Source organism: Vipera berus (genome assembly GCF_964194415.1).
Source record: "Vipera berus genome assembly, chromosome: 4".
NCBI classification, from domain to species: Eukaryota; Metazoa; Chordata; class Lepidosauria; order Squamata; family Viperidae; genus Vipera; species Vipera berus.
The window spans coordinates 19,545,818-19,566,626 of NC_138206.1; the positions used below are offsets into that span (position 1 = coordinate 19,545,818).

The 20,809-nt window shown below is 38.5% G+C and overlaps 1 protein-coding gene across 1 annotated transcript; it reads right to left on the reverse strand.

Moving 5' to 3' along the window:
- Nucleotides 1–264: 264 nt before the first annotated feature.
- On the reverse strand, nucleotides 265–20,332 carry LOC308667974 (protein MFI). The gene is made up of 10 exons (XM_081327626.1): nucleotides 20,325–20,332; nucleotides 19,274–19,321; nucleotides 18,250–18,367; nucleotides 16,735–16,827; nucleotides 15,666–15,719; nucleotides 14,582–14,782; nucleotides 11,886–12,019; nucleotides 6,860–7,030; nucleotides 6,337–6,392; nucleotides 265–491 (listed from the first exon to the last, which is right to left on the reverse strand). Exons 2-10 carry the CDS (start codon nucleotides 19,300–19,302, stop codon nucleotides 409–411), a joined length of 939 nt encoding a protein of 312 aa, XP_081183752.1. The 5' UTR covers nucleotides 19,303–19,321; nucleotides 20,325–20,332; the 3' UTR covers nucleotides 265–408.
- Between the last annotated feature and the right edge of the window lie 477 nt (nucleotides 20,333–20,809).

Consider the following 20,809-nt stretch of genomic DNA (forward strand, 5'->3'; position numbering starts at 1 on the left):
CCTCAGCAGGGACCTCTTTCTGCCCTTACTACCAATATGTGATTGTGTTGTTTCCACATCCTTGCCCACTTACATGTAATACCTTAAATTTGCCAGAATCAAAATAATTAAAAATTGAAAATAAATCTTAATGAATTAAGAAATACTAAGAAATTGTGTGTATTACAACAGGTATGTCATCTATCACAAAATAAGCTCACTACAAAACTGAAGAAATTTAATTACAAACTTCTGTATGTTCATTACATTATATGTTAGGGCACATTGGCTTCACAAATGCATAGATTCCATCTTTTTATACCGTATTATTTTTTGTCTTCTGAAGCTTTATGTTGATAACTGTTGTGACTGCTGAATGTTCACTTGTCAGATGATTTTTTCTTCTTCAAGTGAGTTGATAATAGGTCTCTACATTATCTGAGATTGCACTATTTCTTGGATCTTTTTTGGTATCAATTCAGAAATGTTATCGTGTTGAGTAAACCGGAAAGCTAAAGATAAACATATACATGAAGAAAATTTATACAATAAAACCAAATATTTTATAATAATATAAATATATTTTTAAACCATTTATAATGAGAAACTGAATTCAAGGTATTTGTTCATAGATAATATTGCATGATAGTAACACAAAGTGTAACTCCCCTGCAAACCTAGAAGGCACTAAATTAGAAACATTAGTTTTCAATTCAGTTCAAATTTACCAAATTCAGATTCATCTTTGAATTATTAAATAATATTGGATAGGCATAATCTTTTTAAAGAGTTTCTTTTCTACAATAACATACAAACTGGAACATTTGCATCTGCAGTATTATAATTTAACTCTCAAATTGTATTCTATCGTCTATTTTTAGGGATGAGGTTACAGAACACTACGCACTTTTTGAGTATCTGGAGAAAAGATGGCATAACACAAAATTCAATAGTGATATATCACGTGAAGTGTTAATATCACTTTAAAATGCCTTGGTAAGGCCAGACTTGGAATACTGCATCCAGTTTTGGTCACCACAATGTAAAAAAGAGGTTGAGACTCTAGAAAGAGCACAGAGGAGAGCAACAAAGATGATTAGGGGACTGGAGGCTAAAACATATAAGAAACGGTTGCTGGAATTGGGTATGTCTAGTTTAATGAAGAGAAGGACTAGGGGTGACATGGTAGTGTTTCAATATCCCAGGGCCTGCGACAAAGAAGAGGGAGCCAAGCTATTCTCCAAAGCACCTGAAGGCAGGACAAGATGCAACAGATGGAAACTAGTCAAGGAGAGAAGCAACCTAGAACTAAGGAGAAATTTCCTGAGAGTTAGAACAATTAATCAGTGGAACAGTCTGCCTCCAGAAGCTGTGAATGCTCCAACACTGGAATTTTTTAAGAGACTGGACAGCCATTTGTCTGAAATGGGTATAGTGTTTCCTGCCTGAGCAGGGGGTTGGACTAGATGACCTCCAAGGTGCCTTCTATTATTATTATTAGTAGTAGTAGTAATAGTAGTAGTAGTAGTAGTATTCATCATCATCACACAGCCAGATGGTCAGACTGGATTTGGCATTTTTGTCTACCTATTGAGTCCTTACCAAGGACCTGGGATAGGCAGATGTGGAAGTTTGATGGTATTACAGATATCATCGCAGGATGGAAGCAGTTCTTAGTAAGGCCACCCTTTGCAACTGACTAATGGCAAATTTGTCAATGCCAATGGTGTTCAAGTGGTGCTCCAGTTGTTTTGGTATTGCACCCAAGGCGCCTATTACTATTGGTACTACCCTTGCTTCCCTTTGCTCCACTCTTTCTATTTCTATTTGTAGGTCTTTGTATTTTGTTATCTTCTCCAGTTCTTTCTCATCTATTCTGCTGTCTCCAGGCACTGCCATGTCCACTATCCAGACTTTTTTGTCTTTCTTATCAACAGTTGTTAAGTCTGGGGTGTTATGTTGCAGGTGCTTGTCTGTTTGAATTCTGAAGTCCCAGAGCAGTTTAATTTTATCATTTTCTATGACTTTCTCTATTTTATGATCCCACCAGTTCTTGCTTACAGCCAAATGATATTTCTTGCAGATCTTCCAATGCACCATTGTTGCTACTTGGTCATGCCGCTGCTTGTGGTTAATCTGTGCTTACCAGGTGGTCCACTGTTTCTTCAGCTTCTTTGCATAGGTGGCACTTACTGTCTGTTGCTGTCTTCTCAATTTTGACTTTGTATGCACTTGTTGTTAAGGCATGGTCTTGTGCAGCCAGAATTAGTCCCTCGGTCTCTTTCTTCAATTTTCCTGCTCTTAGCCATTGCCAAGTCTTGTTACTATTTGCTTTTCCAGCTATTTTTTTTAATGTATTGGCCATGTAGTGCTTTGTCTTCCCATGATTCTGTTCTTCATTTGGTCTTTCTTGTAGGCCAGTTTGGTCTCTCTAGTAGTCAATAAGCCTTCCTGATATACTAATTTCAATGCATCTTTATCATTGTCCTTCAGATATTCTTCCAAAGCCATTTTTTCTTCTTCAACTATCTGATGTACTTGCAGCATTCCCCACCCACCTATTTGCCTTGGTAGATAGAGTCTGTCAATGTCATTGCGTGGCTGAAGGGCATGATTCGTTGTCATTTTTCTGGTCTTCCTATCCATTGCTTTTAGTTCTGCTTGAGTCCAGTCCAGTATTCCAGCTGTGTATCTAATGAATGGAATTGCCCAGGTGTTGATTGCCTTCATGGTATTTCCTCCATTGAGTTTGAAGACTTTAAGATCTTCTTCACTCTCTTGATGTATTCACCTCTAATCTTTTTCTTGACTTCAGTATGCTCGATGTCAGCTTGAAGGATACCCAAGTATCTGTAGTAATCTTCCTCATCCAGACTCTTAATGTTATTTTCGTGGGGCATCTTGATTCCTTCAGTTTTCACTATTTTTCCTTGTTTGGTAATAAGTGTGGCACATTTGTCCAAGCCAAACTCTATTGCAATATCTTGGCTATATATACGGACAGTGTTGAGCAGCGATTCTATTTCAGATGATGTTTTTCCATACAGCTTCAGATCATCCATGTAAAGGAGGTCGGATATCTGGCAGATGTTTTTGATGTTTGATAGCCATGTCCTGAGTTATGCAGTATTGTTGACAGAGGAACAGTGCAATAACAAATTGTAGTGGTGAAAATGAATCTCCTTGAAATATTCCTCTCTTGATATTAACCTCTCCCAGTCTCTCACCATTGACCTGCAACTGTGTCTTCCATTGTGCCATCGATCTTTGCACAAATTTTCTGATGTTTCTACTGACTCCTGTTATTCCTAGGCATTTGATTATCCAGTCATGTGGCAGAGAGTCATGCCTTTTTGTAGTCAATCCATGCCACATTCAGGTTGATCTTCCTTTTCTTGAAGTTTTCCAAGATCATTTTGTCTATTAGGAGTTGATCTTTTGTTCCTTTGCTATTGGGGCAGTTTCCTTTCTGCTCAGGTGGAAAGAGATTGTTTTCAACTAGATCAGGGGTAGGCAACCTTGGCTCTTTTATGACTCGTGGACTTCAACTTTCTGAATTCCTGAGCCAGCCTGGCTCAGGAATTCAGGCAGTTGAAGTTCACGAGTCATAAAAGAGCCAAGGTTGCCTACCCCTGAAGTAGATGCTGTCGTACTGCATCAGCTACCACACCAGTTAGCAATTTGAAAGTTGTTGCTAAGCAGGTAATTGGCCTGTAGTTGCCTGGTGTTGTCCCTTTTGCTGAATTTTTCATTATTAGGTAGGTTTTCCCAGTTGTTAGCCACTTTTCAATTTCTCCTCCTTGTAGTATATTGTTGAACTGCTTGGCAATGAGTGGGTATATAAGTTAGATGTTTCAACCAAAACCCATGCAGTTCATCTTCACCTGGTGCTGACCAATTTTTGATCTTCCTTGCTCTTTTTTCTACCATTTTTGTTGTTATTACTAGTTCTTTCATTTCAACTTCTGTTTTATTTGCATCCACCTCTTTTAACCAAGCCACATCCTTGTATTTCTTTGGGTTATCCCATATCTGCTTCCAGAACTGCACTGTTTCTTCCTTGTCAGGTACTGACTGATTCATTGCAGTTTCTCCATTGATGAATTGGTACAAACCTTTCTGATTGGATTGAAATTGGAGATTCTGCCCATAATTTGCAATTTGAGCTTTGTATCTACTGATTTTCCTGGCTATAGCTGTTATTTGCTGCTTTATTATTTCCAGTGCTTCCTTGATCTTCCTTGTTTCTAAGTGGTATTTCTTGATTAGGTATTCTTTGGTCTTCTTGTTCTTCAGCTTCTTTTCTTTCATCTGTTCTAGCTTGCTTGCATGTGATCTTAACTTGCTGATCTTATTTTCTAGTTTAACCTTCCAGTTTTGTGGTGCACTGTTTGTTTGTTTTTCTTCTTTGTTGATTTTGCATTCCAGGTATTCAGTTATAACTGTAGCTGTGCTGTACATTAGTTGGTTTGTTTCTTGCAGTGAATTGGTGCTTATGCTTGATGTTGCAGTATTTACATCTTTTAATGCTTGTGCTAGCTGTTTCTTTGGAACAAGCTTCAGTGCAGGCAGCCTTATTCTGTTGTTTTTGTGCTGTTCTAGATGCTCAGTTATTCTTTGTTTCAATTCTTTTATTTCTTTAGTTAGAGGGTTTTGTTCTTCCTGAGGAAGAGGTGCCTGGTTTCCAAATGTTGTATGTCTCTGCTGGACTCCTTCACTGCCAACTTCCCCTGGTTTGCCTCTACATTCTGAATTACTTCTGGCAAGGCTTTGATTTCTTCGCCCTCGGTAAACCTTTGCAATTCGTCCAATTCTGTTTCTGTGAATATTTTATTTCGTATTATAAATTGGTGTTGATCTGCTAGCCTCTGTTCTGTTATTTCTGATTCTGGATGTTGTTCTTTCCAGAACTGGTGCATTTGTTTTAGATATCCTCTTCTTGCTGTACTTGATCTGTAATAACAGATCATTATTTGTTTTCAATCACTGTGTATTTGCGATGGGTAAACACCTTTTCTTCCAGTAGTTCTGCAACTGCTGGCCCTGGTTGCTCAGCCAACAGTCCTGAGTCCTGTAACCCATTTTTCACCAGATATCCAGGAAGTCCAACATCTACCGCTGACCTTGTTAACCCAGGCAACATCTGAGACAGTATGGCTTTCTGAAATTTACATCCCACCATATTTTATATGGGAGAGACACTCTTTGTCTGACTCCTCTGATAAGACCTGTCCAGTATGGTTGAACCTCTGGCATAGCTCTCATCTTCCTCAGAGTACACAAGCCCTACAACCACATCAAGGTAGTGCCTCACTGGGGGATTTATTTATTTATTTATTTATTTATTTATTTATTTATTTATTTATTTATTTATTTTTTGATTTATTTTTTGATTTGATTTGATTTGATTTGATTTGATTTGATTTGTATACCGCCCTTCTCCCGAAGGACTCAGGGCGGTGAACAGGGACATAAATACCAAAATACCCAAAATACAGAAATTAAAAACAAATTAAACCCTAGTGCCCAAATGCAGAAAATAAATTACATTAAAACAATAATTAAAACAAAACCCATCAGACCAGGCCGGCTTGTTCAAACAAATAGGTTTTTAGGTCACGCCGGAAGGAGCGAAGGTCGGGAGCCATCCGGAGCTCAACCGGTAAATGGTTCCACAGGTCAGGCGCGCCCACAGAGAACGCCCTCCCCCTGGGGGTCACCAGACGGCATTCTCCGAACAGCGGCACCCTGAGGAGGCCCTCTCTGTGGGAGTGCACTGGGCGGAGGGAAGTTGATGCCGGCCGCAGGTGCTCCCTAAGGTACTCCGGACCCATGCCATGTAGGGCTTTGTAGGTCATAACCAGTACATTGAATCTCACCCGGAAGCCAATGCAGCTCACGGAGCAGAGGTGTAATATGGGAGTATCGGGAGACCCCCAACACAACTCGCGCAGCTGCATTCTGCACCAGTTGGAGCCTCCGAGAAGGGCGGGATATAAATGGGATTAAAATAAAATAAAAAAAATAAAATAAATTCCAATTCACACAATTTGTTTTAATTCACTGTTTACAGAATATGAATTAGTTATGCCATATTTTTTTGTTAAATTAATAAACTAAATTAATTAAAATTTTAATTAACCAAAGAGTTGCCTCCATAACCTTAAACACCGAATTCTACAGAGAGGCATAAGAATTATGCATCTGTATGAGATTACAACACCAGCTGCTCTGTCACCATCATGTGTCAACGGAGTCTCATCTGCTGCAAAAGTCTTAATTACCCATGCAGTTTACAATCCAATGCTCTTATCTTTAGATTAAAATTACATGAAGATTGACCCGCAAAAGTTTTACCTTGAAAACTTTCTGAAGTCTTGCTTGTTCCAACTTCTTTCCATAGTTTAACATATCTAGGTAAACAATAAGCACAGTGAATAAAATGGAACAGTAATAACGAAATTGCAATGCATACTTTAGAGTGATATACATACGTATCCCTAGCATAGCTTTCTCTCTCTTTAAAATACGTGTGCGGACACACACACCTTTTTTAATCTCCCAACTGTTGCAGTAACAATTAAAATAATCCAAATTGCAAAAACAACCAAGGTGAAACAATAAAAATAACAAGAGGTGCAAGAGATGTTACAGAAAAGCTTTTATTAAATAATTTCCTATATTACTGCTTCTCTCTCTCATACTTTGTGATTTGATTGGTGTCTGCGTGAGAGAGAAAGACAGAAGGGAGTAGGTGTGAGTTAATAACTTAGATTAACTTATTAATATAAATTGCCACTAAAGATCCAAAGCTAAAATTGATAATTTTAAAACAATAAAATTTAGAAAAGTAATGAAAGGTGAACTTTAAAACCATTACTCGTCGTAATTCAATGCATTTGTCCACTTTAACATTTCATCTACTTCCCATTCCATCACTTGATCTATTCCTTCCTTCTCCAGCGACTTGATTAGCCCTTCTGTTGCTCTCTGAATTAAAACAATTGCCTCAGGATTCTCTGTTTTAACCTGCAGATTTTCTCCAAAATACCTAGAAAATAGAAATATGCACTTTCATTCTTAATAGTTACAACAGTCACATGGAATATTATTATAATTAAATTTATTTGCCACCCATCTCTCAGTTTGTGGCAACTATATGTCCTTCTCTTCCCTTTCAAGGTAAGCAACATTTTTCAAAGAGCAGAAAAAGAGGAAGAAACAAAAATTAATAGATTTAGTTTGATAGATTAATAGAAATTAATAGAGCTGGTTTGGTCTAGAGAGGCAGGCTGGTCTAGTGGTTAAGGCACTCGTTTGGAAAGTGGGAGGCTGTGAGTTCAAGATTTGCCTTAGCCATTCACTTCCATCTGCCCAAAGGCACGTAGAGTCATTTTCACTTTTTCAACAAATACTGATTCCTTGCAACATATTGTAGTACCCAATTCTTTTTTATTGCCATTAACATTTCTTGAAATTTCTACTTTCTCTATAGTAATAATTAATCTTTTGTCATTTATGGATAACTTTAATCCATTTTGCCTGGAAGCACAACTCTCTTGACTACAGTAAACTTCATATCCATATTTACTACATTATACAGCCTAACATTTGTTGCAAATCATTTGTGTTTTAGCCAACAAAACGGCTTCAGCTGCACAGAAAAATACACATTTCTAAATAAAACATCTCTCACATCATCCCAAGCACTGCAAAAACATAAAACAACCAAGGGGACATTATATATCATTGGCTTACTCCTTATTCAATATTAAACCTATTTCCTAACCTTTCTGTTTATTCTCACATATGCGTTCCTTCCCTCATATATTGTTCTTACTGCATTTGAGAATAATTTCCAAATACCCCTTGCATTTGTGCAAAACAAGGCTATTCATGATTTATTTAACTCAACAAAACTACGATAAACTTACTTTATCACATTCATATTTTTTTCAAAAACCTACAGAAGAGCAAAACACTTTCCTGTGCTTCCCTTGCTCAACATAAAACTTCTCATATTTTGCCCATTGTTATTTCTCACATCCTTTTGATCAAAATTCTTCCAAATACCTTCACTGGCACATAATAAACTAATCCCCTTAAGAGTTTTTGTATTAATTGTGGTGCTTTCCTTTGTAGTAGAGTGTAGAGCAGGGGTGTCAAATTCAATTTCATTGAGGGCCGCATCAGCATTGCGGTTGCCCTCAGGGGGCCGGGTGGGTATGGCCAGGGTGGGCGTGGCCTACTGGGTGGGCGTGGCTAGAGTGCGTATGGCCTGCTGGGTGGGCGTGGCCAGCTCTACATCGTTCGCATCAAGGGTGCCTATGGGGGCCTGAGCAGGAGTGGGACAGATCTGAGGGTCTCTGGCAGGAGGAGGGTCTCTGGGCCAGGACCAAGGCAGTGGGGGCCGTTCCCTCACTGTTTCCAGGATGGCTTCGCGGGCCACATGGAACCACTTCGCGGGCCGGATCCGGCCCCTGGGCCTTGTGTTTGACATGTCTGGTGTAGAGTGACCAGGCACAGGTGCAGTTTACACAGATACCTTACAAGTTGCACAACCATTTGGTAAGAAAATCAAATTTACATTTAACATTTCTTTTGCTATGTCATGGGGAGCACTATTTCTCAGTTGTAGCAACTTTAAACATGGCTGGGTGTATGTGTGGAATTCTGGGAATTGAACTCTACCCATCATAAAGTTGCCAAGTAAAGTCAACGGGAAACCAGCAGGAAATCACAAGTGGTGATAATACAAGGTCCTCACTTATTGACCCTTGCTAAATGATGGTAACCAGGACTACCTGAACTGCTAGCACTAAGTGGCACAGACACAAGGTTTTTCCATTTATGACAGTGTTGCTTAACAATGAAATTTTCAGTACCAGTTAGCATTGTTAAGCTAAACTTGTTCGGGTAGTCCTCGACTAATAATCGAGACCAAAATTTCTATTGTTAAGCAAGGCAATTGTTAAGTAAATCACACACAATTTTACAACCTTTTTTTGCCATGGTTGTTAAGTGAATCACTTGCAGTTGCTAATGATGATTGACACTGACTCTGCTTGTCAGAAGCCATCTGGGTAGGTTGCAAATGGTGATCACATGACCCCAGGACACTGCAACTGGGACACTGCTACCATCATAAATACGTGCAAATTGGCAAGCACCCAAATTTTGATTACGTAACTGTGGGGATGCTGTGACAGTTATAAGTGCAAGTACCAGTTGTAAGTCACTTTTTCCAGTGTTGTAACTTTGAACCATCGCTAAACAACAAAGTTGAAGACTACCTGTACAATGTATTCAGTTCCAGGGTAGATGGCAATATAGTTTTTGTTTCTTTGAAACTATGTTAATAATAAAACATGCAAGTGTAGTTTTCTAAGACATGGCTAATCAGCCTTGAAGAATGTACTTTGCAAATTGATTAATGTCTTGATACATACTTGGTAGCAATTAATTCATTTATACAATATAATTCCTATACAATGCGATGCAAGGTGAAAAGTGAAGCACATGTACAACAATAATATCTATTATATAATCTCATTAATTTAAAAAATGATTCTGAAAAAACTATTAAATTATCAGGACTGATCTCTTGACAAGAAATTCAAATGGTTGCCCAGGAAAGGACGACTTTTAAGAACAACCGCAACATTCTCTGCCATTAAAAAAAGGCTGTGGCATATTCCAGTAAATGCATGCCTGTGTAATGGAAAAATCTCATTCTCTGGTTTCTTCTCTACCAAGGTCTATTGACTGGTTCTGATTCTGCCCCAAATCTCTGGCAGAAAGAATGTGTTCTTTGTTCAAGTCAGAATCACTATCTAGTACATTCTCTGTGTGCTACTATGTAAGTTAGACAGAAACCTGTGGTCTTCAGGTGATACTGAACTTCACAATTCCTGAGAACTCCTGGAGCTGCAACTGACAAGATACTATCTCAAAAGCCACAGAGTTTTGATGCCACCTGGCCTCTAATCTCTTAGGAAAACACCTTGTTCACCTGTCATGTTAAAGAACTGGTGCTCTAAGTTAGAAATACCCACAGCTACTCACAAAATACACACGTGGAAATATGTAATGACTTCAGGCTCTAAGGAAGGCAACTTCAATTTTAAACACTCCACCCAAACTGTTTATTGGTGTATTAGAATTAATTTAGCCAGTTGACTGACAATCAAGGTATCTAAAGGAACCCCCAAAGCACTGGAGGGCACTATTGTATAAGAAGTGGTCCTCTTACGAAAGACCATGCTAACATGGAAGACAGTCTTCCAATGCCGATCCAAACCTACACTTTTTTCTTTTTCCATTTAGACATAAAAAAACAAACACGCAAACACCTGGAGAGCCACTACATTTGACTAACATAGTCTCTCCAAATTTTTGTTTATTTCAAAAAATGTAAACTTATTTTAAAAGTTTAACTTACAATTTTTTAAGTTATCTCAAAACACATCATATATGGTTTAGTTAGCTATTGTGGAAATACAATAGTTAAAATATTTTACATGTCCTCCAATGTGTTAGGATTACAGGTAGTCCTCAATTTATGGCCACAATTGGGACTGAAATCTTGGTTGATGAACAAATTGGTTGTTATCTAGGCAAGAGGCCCACATGACTGCACCACTCAATGACTGCAATCCCAGCATTTCTGACTGGGGTTATTAAGTGATCTCCTGGGTTTTTAAATGGAGCAAAAGAGCTGCCTGCTGAATTCAACTCCCCTCTGTTCATGGAAGAAACCATTCCAGTGGGTTGCAGGAATGGAGCTCGGATCTTCAGGATCTGAGCTCTGTTTCTGCACCCTGCCAAAGAAATTCAGCTTCCCTTAGTGTGCAGAAAGGAACTGCTCTCGCGGGCTGTAGAAACAGAGCTCACATCTTCAGGTTTGGGGCTCATTTTCTGTACCCCACCAGAGGAATTCAACTCCCCTTGATAGACAGCTATTTTACCCAGCCCCCAGAGACAAGACAGAGTCCTCTCAGCAGGCAACAGCAACTTATAACCTTCCCTGTTGGCTTCCCCACTGACTTTCTGGGGAAGCCAGCTGAGAAGACTGCAAAGGGTCATCACGGGGTGCTTGGCAACCAGTCATAAATGCAAAGAGTTTGCCAAGCACCCAGAATACTATCATGTAACCATGAAGATGGGGGAGGGGCAGCCTGATGCTTTACAATGGCTTCATGTAAGTAAAATACCCTCTTATTGAGGCTACTGTAACATTAAATGACAAGTCATAAGTTGAGGACTACCCATATAACTTTTAACTAGCTTGACTGAAATTGAATCAGTGATGAGTTCAGCCTATTCGGCTGGCATTAAGTAGAGGAAGATTAACTTGGAGGGATGGTTTGCCTTGGTTCTGTTGGTCTATCTTTTAGATCACAATTTTTTGAACTTTTGCAAAAACCTGATTGAGTAGAAAGGGGGGGAGTTCATTCAAACACTGCCAATAGTCTACCACTAGAGCAGTGGTAGGCAACCTTGGCTCTTTTATGACTCGTGGACTTCAACTCCCAGAATTCCTGAGCCAGCATGGGAGTTGAAGTCCACGAGTCATAAAAGAGCCAAGGTTGCCTACCCCTGCACTAAAGCCTTGCCTCTTGATCAGGGATTATAGAATTTTTTTAAAAACTGACAGGTTCCCTGGCCTGAAAAGTTTTACACTCCCCAATCCTGATGAATACAGCCAATAGAATTGGCAGAAATGGTTAACTTGTGATTTATGGCAAGCTATTTCCAGCTGATGAATAGCTCTAGCTTAATAATGATGGATTGCTATTGTATTAGCGTGATATGGCTGAATGAATGATAATTAAAAACCACTAAGTTGATGATAAAATGAAAACTGACCAATCTCGTGCTCAGAATTTCAAGCTGCTGTAACTCACATTTTTTTCAGCCATTCAATTTTTCTTGCCTTTCTTCTTTTTACCATGTTCCGTTTCCTCTGTTGAGCAGAATGATGGAATTCCTGTATTTTTGTATTGCCTTTCGTTGTTAAAGAGTCCACGCCCTTCCAATACTGAAATATATGGTTGAAAGCCATTCACATTTATCAGAATTTTTTATCACTTGTCAAGGCTAAGTGCTTCTAAGACAACTGCTGTTCTGCCCCAGCTCCCCTCTCTCTTCCAATATGCCTTGGTCTTTTTAGAGCCCAGCTCAATTTTAACTGGTTGATGCTCGCAGAGACAGAGAAAAGCTGGACCCTGGCAATGGCTGCATTTGAATAGTCTGCTATGTCAAAAAGGTAGGTTGCTAAACAGACGTTGATATTCCCTCTTCCATTCTACAATGCACTTATTAGGTTGGCAACTCTTAACACTGCTTTGAGTCAGTTGTGAGTCTACATAAATAAAAGGAAATAGGGTAAAGGTATCCCCTTTCCAGTTATGTCAGACACTAGGGGGTGGGGCTCATCTGTTTCTTAATCAAGGGAGCCAGTGTTGTCCAAAGACATTTCTGTGGTAATGTGGCCAGCATGACTATAAGCCGAGGTCCATGGAATGCTGTTACCTTCCCACTGAAATGGTACCTATTTATCTACTTGCATTTGCAGGCTTTTGAACTGCTAGGTGGGCAATAGCTGGAGCAAGTAACAGGAGCTCACCCCATTCCATGGCACTTGGATCTCAAACCTGGGCTTCAACTTCCCAGCTGACAAGCTTAGTGTCTTTAACCACTGAACCCTTTATACTAAGTTTAGCCAGACATTGTGGTTGATTGGAATTTGTTGGTTGGAATTTTTAGAAATTTTGACAAAATTTGCCTGTAAACTAAAAGTAGTAGCCTTTGGGATTCAGCTATCCTATGGAGATGCATTTTATTTAACCTTTTACTTAATAGGCAAAAGTAGCCACCATTGCAGAGAAAAAAAAAGAAGGCAATGTTAGCTAATTATATGTCCTTTCAGAAACACCTGAAGCAAAATTGTAGGAAGTGACAAGAACCTTTCTGTTTCCGATCAGGGTTCTCTGATATAAAACTTCTAAAAATATCCCTACATTCTGAGTTAACAGCCTAATGCAGCCTTTTTAGCATAAGTAGTCCTCAAATTACAACCATAACTGAGCCCAAAGTTTCCATTGTTAAGTGAGTTTTGTCCCATTTTTTTACTTTTCTTGTCAGAGTTGTTAAGTGAGTCTGCAATGGTTAAGTTAGTAACATAGTTGTTAAGCGACTCTGGCTTTCCCATTGACTTTGCTTATCCGAGGTTCGCAAAAGGTGATCACGTAACCCTGCGACACTGCAACCGTCATAAATACATGCCGGCTGTCAAGCATCTGGATTTTGATCACGTGACCATGGGGAAGCTGCAACAGTTGTAGGTCATAAATCACTTTTTTCAGTGACCTTGTAACTTTGAACAGTCACTAGATGGATAATTGTAACTCAAGGACTACTTGTAGTGATGTATACTTAACAAGATTAACCTATAATGATGTGCACTTAATAAGATTAACCTAGCAATAGGTTGATTTGTAAATTAAAAGCAAACTCAACTTTTAAAATAAAATGCCTGACATTAACTTGTAATATTTCAGAAGACATGAGAGAGAAAAAGAGTTGAGACAAAACATTAAGAAGGCAGAAACAGAAAAAAAAGGATAGATAGGAAGGGTTGAGATGCAGTCGGCTGAATTAAGCCAAACAATTTATACAACGAAGTAGAACTGGAGCAAGGATAGATGGAATAGCTGAAAGGGAAGATAAATTTCCTGGTCCCAGAGCCGTATCACTGTTGTGATTCAGGGTCAGCCTGTGGGTTCGGCAGTTGGGTCGGACGACTCAGAGGAGGAGGAGGGGGGTGTTGAAGAGCTTGCTGAGGGGATTGGACAGCTTGATGAGAGCCCCCAGCAAGGCCCCTCTCATCTGGTCAAGATGCAGACCCAGCTGTGTGAGCCTGACAGCGTGGATGAAGATGACCCACAGCTGGCCCTGTTCAAGGACGCCCAACGCAGGAGGCAGTCAGTCAGGAGTAAACAGAGGAAGGCAATGGGGCACCTCGGAAGGAGGCACAGAGAGGCCACGCCCTGAACTGTATTTAAGGGGAATGTGTGGGAGGGCTGGTTTGCTGAAGGCAACCGCTTGGATTGTTCCTGCTTCTTAGCTCGTGTTTTATGGTTGGTGTCTTGTCTTGCTCTGTTTTATGTGAATAAATTTGGCAGGCGTAATTCCAGCCTCTTGCCGTTTGTAAAGGGGTTGTCCCTGCCTTTTCTGCAGGGCCGGTAGCAGGCTGGTACAGAACAATCACAAGTATTTTCCTCTTTATGAATTGTTGGGTAGTTGGTGATCTGTACAAAGTGGAGCAGTTCTACTACAGAACTTGTCTCAGCCCACATATCCCCTGAAACCTGGAGATAAATACGAACTCCTGGAAGCATTCTTTGAGAAGACTGGAAGACACCCCAACATCATTTTGCAGGTTTTGTCTATGCTTTAACAATAAGAAACACAGCCACAACAAATCTTCGAAATGTGTCAAGTGGGAGTAAGTCGCCCATCACAACCTATGCAAACAATCAGTTTGGGGATGGCAATAATAGAGGAACCAAGTGAGAAATTAAATTATTTATTATCTTACTCTAATGGAAAGAAGTCTCCAGCCATTATTCTCGATGCGTTTATACCAGTCACTAGGACTTTCATTGACGCTCCCTTTCTGCAACTTTCTTGGATTTGGTTGGGTTGCCATCTTCGCATAGTCTTTGGGACTATTTGCACACAAATCCACAATAGGTCTATGAGTAAATATTTTATAATATATGCTGGGAGGAAACGTTTCCTGCAAGGAAATGTCCAATTTAAAAAGAAGTAAATGGAAAACATTTTCGGGTCACTGGAATTTGTTTTTACAGATCCTTAGGGATATTCTCTGTAAATCTCTATTTATTAACAGAACGAAAAAAAATTTCTAAAACAGATCAGAAGCAGATTGGAATTATTTTTTCTTAAAATGCGCTTTTGTGGGCCCTGAGACAAATCATTCTAATATGAATTTGGAGGTTCTATTATTTGCACAAAGGGCAAAACAGCCATATGTTTGTTAAGCGTGAAGCAATCCTGAACTGTATATATACGGAAGGAGGTAACTGACAACGCTAACTACAGTACTCTTAAACAAGTATTCTGACCTTCAAAATCTTTTCAATTCTCCCCCCGCAACACATATAATAAAATGGAAATGATTCTAAAAATAACAGAAGCCCAATTAATATATATATATATATATATATATATATATATATATATATATATATATATATATATATATATATATATATATATATATATATATATATATATATATATATATATATATATAAAATAGCCAATAAAAACGAATGGCACTTTTTTGATAGTCTGCACACAAGGAATTTGAATCTCTTTTGGAACCTGAATGAGATGGCGTTCTCCCTTCCGCGTGAACCTCTCAACCACTTCAACTAGACCAGTACTGATAGCTCATGACCAAGTCTATGCCCCTTTACTAAGACACTGCAAGAATGTACATTGTTTCAATGAATGCCAAAGCAGTTGGGTGCTCAAAAAACAATATCTTGATTCTAATAATGAAAGCCAGTTTGTTGTAGTGGTTAAGGAAACCAAGAGACCAATTAAACTTATTTTAATTATTATTAAAATATAATTGTTAAATATATACTTACCCCACCTAGTCTGAATTTAATATGAACTCCTGCTGCAGCATCTAAAAATTCTGCCTGTAGTTATATAAGATCATATATGCATTAGCATGCAAAAACTTTAAAAAGTTGATGAACTTCATTACTCTATATCAAATAAAATAGTGATAGAATATTGATGCTTTCTAAAACAACATTTTTTATTATAAATAAAGAATAAAACAATTGACTTTAAGACCTCATTTTTTTAAACAGGAAGGATGACCTTGCTTCATTTTGCATAGCCCCTGAAAGCTGGCTTTTAAGTTTTGAGACTGCCATTTATATTTCTCATTCTATATTTATTCTGAATCAATATTTACAATCACAGAATATCCTGACTTGGCTGTTGGTTACTCCAGGTAGAGAGTTCTGTCAGCAATCCAGTTGTGAGTGGAACTGAGCAGGTTTCCATATGGAAAGCCAGAACACTATCAGAGCATCCTTTAGGACAGGGCTGAGCAACTGTCGCCCTTTGACGGCCTGTGGACTTCAACTCCCAGAGCTGTTAAGCCCGCTGGCTCAGGAATTCTGGGAGTTGAAGTCTACAAGGTCGTAAAAGGGCCATAATTGCCCACCCCTGCTTTAAGGTCTCCTTTCCACTTTCTTTGGAAGTCCGCTTGTCAGTTAGAAGAGAAATTTGACACTGGTACAGCTTTATACAGGTAAAAAGAATGGACTGTCAGGAGATCCAAGCAAGCCAAGTTCATGGTGGTTTTCCATGCAAAGCTGGAACCTTGTTTGAGTTCACTCCAGTCTTTCCACAGAAAGCCAAATATCGATTTGCCCAGGCTGAGATGAAGTGAGTATTGGCAATAATTATGATTTGAACATACAAATTTGAGAACTCCCGATGTAAATGGTAGTTAGCAGTAAAAAGAGAAAAAAAATAGGGTTAGTACATAGATATATAGTTTTTAAACATTCACTACAAACTTTGATTATACCAGTTTAAGCCATATTAAATGGCACACTGCTGTTAATGTTAGGCACGTCATGGATCAATTATAAAAGTGTGAATGCTTAATACTTACCACTTCACTTTAGCCCTTACCTCTCTAGGCTCAATGTATTTCATAAGTTGGCAAGGTTCCCCATATTGTTTAAAGCCTATAAGCTCTTTATAATATTCAAATACACCCATATCCTGAGGGGGAGGGAATAGATAAATGCAGTCTAGTTATAAATTCAAATATTACATTTGCTGTCACTTTGTGCACATAACATTTTATCCTGGTTTCTCCTGACACAATTATTCATTCATATTGTGCTGATTGTTATCTTAGGGGATGGCCATGGAGGTTGTGAGTCCTCTTTCATTCGATTTATTTGCTTGCATGTTTATTCAATTTCTATAGCCGCTCATCTCAACCAGTAACTCTTGGCAGCTTACAGTTCTAAAACTATAAAAACAATAAAAAAACCATTTTAAACAATAGAAACTTCCAAAAATAAATGTGTACAGCAGCCAAGATAATTAACCAATTAAGAGTACAGCCACAAATGGGGCCCTAAACACATTCAGAGCCCCAGGCTCAGGTACACAGCCAAATTTTGAAGTCTTAAAAAAAGATAGTAGGGGAAAATATTCCACACAGCAGGGGCTACTCTGGAAAAAGCCCGTCTTCTAGTCCCCACCAACTGACACTCTTTGGCTGATGGGATCTGCAGCATGCCCAATCTGCTGGATTGAATTGGATGGGGAGAGATTCTTGGAAAAAGACAGTCCCTCAGGTAATCCTTCATGTGTTCAAAAAGAAGCTCAAGTTTGTAAGCCGCCCTGAGTCTTCAGAGAAGGGCGGGATATAAATGGAATTAAAATAAAATTTAAAAAAAGTATTAAAGAGAAGGTTGGAGTCAAGACTGTAGATCAGTGCTCTCCAAACTTTCCAGCTCTGTGGACCGGCAGCAGAAGCCACAGTGAAGGAGGGGATGGTTTCACACAAACAACCTAATCCCACACCATGCGTAAATGGAGTTTCACGTGCTCACCTACTGTTTGCGTGGCCAGGTTCCCAATGGGTCGCAAAGCGGGGATTAGGGACCCCTGTCGTAGATGACCCCTTCTGACTATAATTCAACTCATCTAAGCTTCAAATTCTCCAGATTAAATGGAGCTCTTTTTTATTTTTAAAATTCATCACTGGTTGCCATATCAGGAAAATGTGTCAAATGTAGCCATTGCTTGATTAACCATAATTCATTGAGTAAACCATAATTGCCTGGCTTCACACATTTTCTTAAACCATCAACCACAGATTACAAACCAAAACTACTCGGATCACATATCACACTCAGCAAAGAACTACAACCCGCACAATTGTTGATTATGATGTGTGAATCCCTGAAGTTATGGAAAGGATAGAGGTTTTTTTTATAGATATAAGTTGCTCCCTTCTTTTGCAGCTTCAAACTTTCAGCCACAAAAGAGAACAAGTGTGTAGATGCAATATGACATCTTGTCCCTTAAGAATGCAACAATCTTGGAGCCCACAGGTTCCAATCCATCCAAAATGTGTAGACGTCTACATAAATACACCTGAAAAGCTCAAAAAGCATGTTAACTTACCAGCCATCTTTTCCAGGTTTTTTGAATGACATGTGCTGCTTTATCCCTTTTCTCTTCTTTCTTATCACAGAATAATTCTATCACATCCTTTTGATTTATAATACGTTTTCCAGAATTTCTTAAAATAAAATTTCCATGATACCATTTATGCTCTATTATGAAATAATTATTTGCATAATAATGTTGGATTTTTCCTCATTTTAAAATTCTCCCTAAATTACTTTTAAAAATGCAAATAAAAATATGCCAAAACCCAATCTAGATGTATGAAATAAGGACCACCCTGGTGATAAAATCACAAACAATAGCTTAAACATCAATCTCTCATACATTGTATTGGGGACATTGAATACAGATCTATAGAGACAACTTAAAAATTTTACACCAAGTATTAAGTACTACCAATCAGCTGACCATGCAGGAGGTAGGACCAGTGTACATAAAACCTAAAGGACTCCTAGAAGAGAGGAGTTGAGACCCACCACTTTTCAACTTACTGTCCTAAACTTCCTCAGCCACTAGAGCCGGGGTAGGCAACCTCGGCTCTTTTATGACTCATGGACTTCAACTCCCAGAATTCCCCATGCTGGCTAGTGAAATTTGAGAGCTGAAGTCGATCTATTTTAAAATAACTGTAGTTGAGAAACAGCGCACTAGAGAATTCTTTGCTTAAGGCAGTTTGAAGTCTATGGCTGAAAGTGAGATCTCTTATTTTGCAGCTTTCTGAGCGTTCAGTTATTGCAGCTGGTGAAAACTGAATAATTTCCCATGACACTTCAGCAGGAAAAGACCAAACATTATAGTTTTAAAATAACCCTATTACAATTAACAACAAAGAAAACTTCCCTTTATCCAAATACCCTTGGCTTTTTTCACTTGTATGAGATGGCTCCAGCAATGTAAACGGTCCACCCCCTCAAAATTATACCATGCATCTCTCCACAGTAAACACCAAAAGATTGCCTCCCACCCCCACGAAAAGATGTAAAGATACACTCCTGCTATGGGATAATTAAAGTCTTACCCATATTTTTTCTTGTAGTCGGCCTGCATTGTAGTACTATGTTTGGTGCTGGGGGAAAAAATCAAAACTGTGGATTACTATGCTATTCATGACTTAGGGAAAAAAAGGTGATAATTTCCATGGTTTGGTATTTTATAGTTTGAAGGGGGAATAGGTTTAGCACTCATTCAGGAATATGAATACTGCTGATCATCAGCACATCTAAAAGGGATGAAAAGGGGGGAAAATGAAAAGCTATATCATATAAAGTCTTTAATACTGACAGAAGAGAATATTGGTAGCTCAGAGTTGAACAGAGATCCTTGGTGCTCTGTTTTCTTGCAGACGTTTCATTACCAAACTAAGTAACATCATTAGTGCTCGACTGAAACATCTCTAAAAATCAACCAAGTTCAGAGACAACCAAGGACCCAGCAAACTGTTTAGTCTATGGCAGTATTTATTAAAGTGTGATCCTATGAGAGGTCCTAGTCTCACAGAGGCCTATGAAATAAAAATGATTTGCCAACCTATGTTGAAAAACAATGCATTAAAATTCCATCAAACAATTGTGGTATGTGCTAGCAGCAGCAAATCACCAAGTTTAATTTTTAATACAGTAAATATTGATAAATATAACCCATACAAACAAAAAATCCTTCATAATTTTGTGTCCCAAGAGGAAAAAAGGTTAAGAAGCTTGACCTATAGGTTCTTGAGTTTCCAACAGATTTCAGCAATTCCACTGTAAGAATTCTTTTTATTAGATTTTTTAGCTCTTACTTTGAAATGACATTGGCAATAAACTGGTACTTAACCAATACCTGGTTTTATTGTGCTTCACTTCACTGAGCTTCGCACCTCCAGCAGCAAAAAGATTATGCCTCGTTGAAGGCTCAGATAATGATTTTTAGGAATATTCAGATTATAGAACTTTCTAGGAATAAAGTATTTTTAAATTGTGGTATGTATATTGGGAAGGGAGGTGTAGACCTAATACTATTGTACATTTAAGAGACTACAATATAGTGTAAATGTAACTTTTATATGTGCAGGAAACCAAAACACTCACGTTCCTTGCTTTATTGTGGTAGTCTGGACCCAAACCCGCAATACTTCCCAGGTATGCTGTGGTTTAAAAAGACGTGTGCAGTAATCTAGAGACAAATAAAAGTGTTCACAGCATATTAAATGGAATTCTAAGTGTTTAATCATTTAGAAAACAATGTAGAAAGATGAAACTGAACCCCAGACATATCTATATTAGATTATTCTTGACATCAACTGAACTATCTTTGAAGATGGTTTTCAACTTTCCATTGGTTAAAATCAGATTGCATGCATTTGTTAATTCTTTTGTTATTAGGTCATTGCTATTAAGTACTATGTTGCTGCCAACCTCCATTCACAATTCTGCTTTCAAACTTCAAGGCCCAGAATAGGCAGCTAACTCTGTTTTCCATAGGAAGCTGGACGCAGATTAATTTCTCCCAGTTACACTTTACCCAGAGTACAGTTTATTTTCTGAAAACCAGAAATCTAATAGATAAACATGAA

Coding starts and splice junctions, on each gene's coding strand:
- LOC308667974 (XM_081327626.1), bottom strand. CDS start 19,302: ATGCAGGCCGACTACAAGAAAAAATATGG. Junction 16,828..18,249: donor AAACCTGGAAAAGATGGCTG/GTAAGTTAACAT, acceptor CCTCCCCCTCAG/GATATGGGTGTATTTGAATA. Junction 15,720..16,734: donor AATACATTGAGCCTAGAGAG/GTAAGGGCTAAA, acceptor ATATAACTACAG/GCAGAATTTTTAGATGCTGC.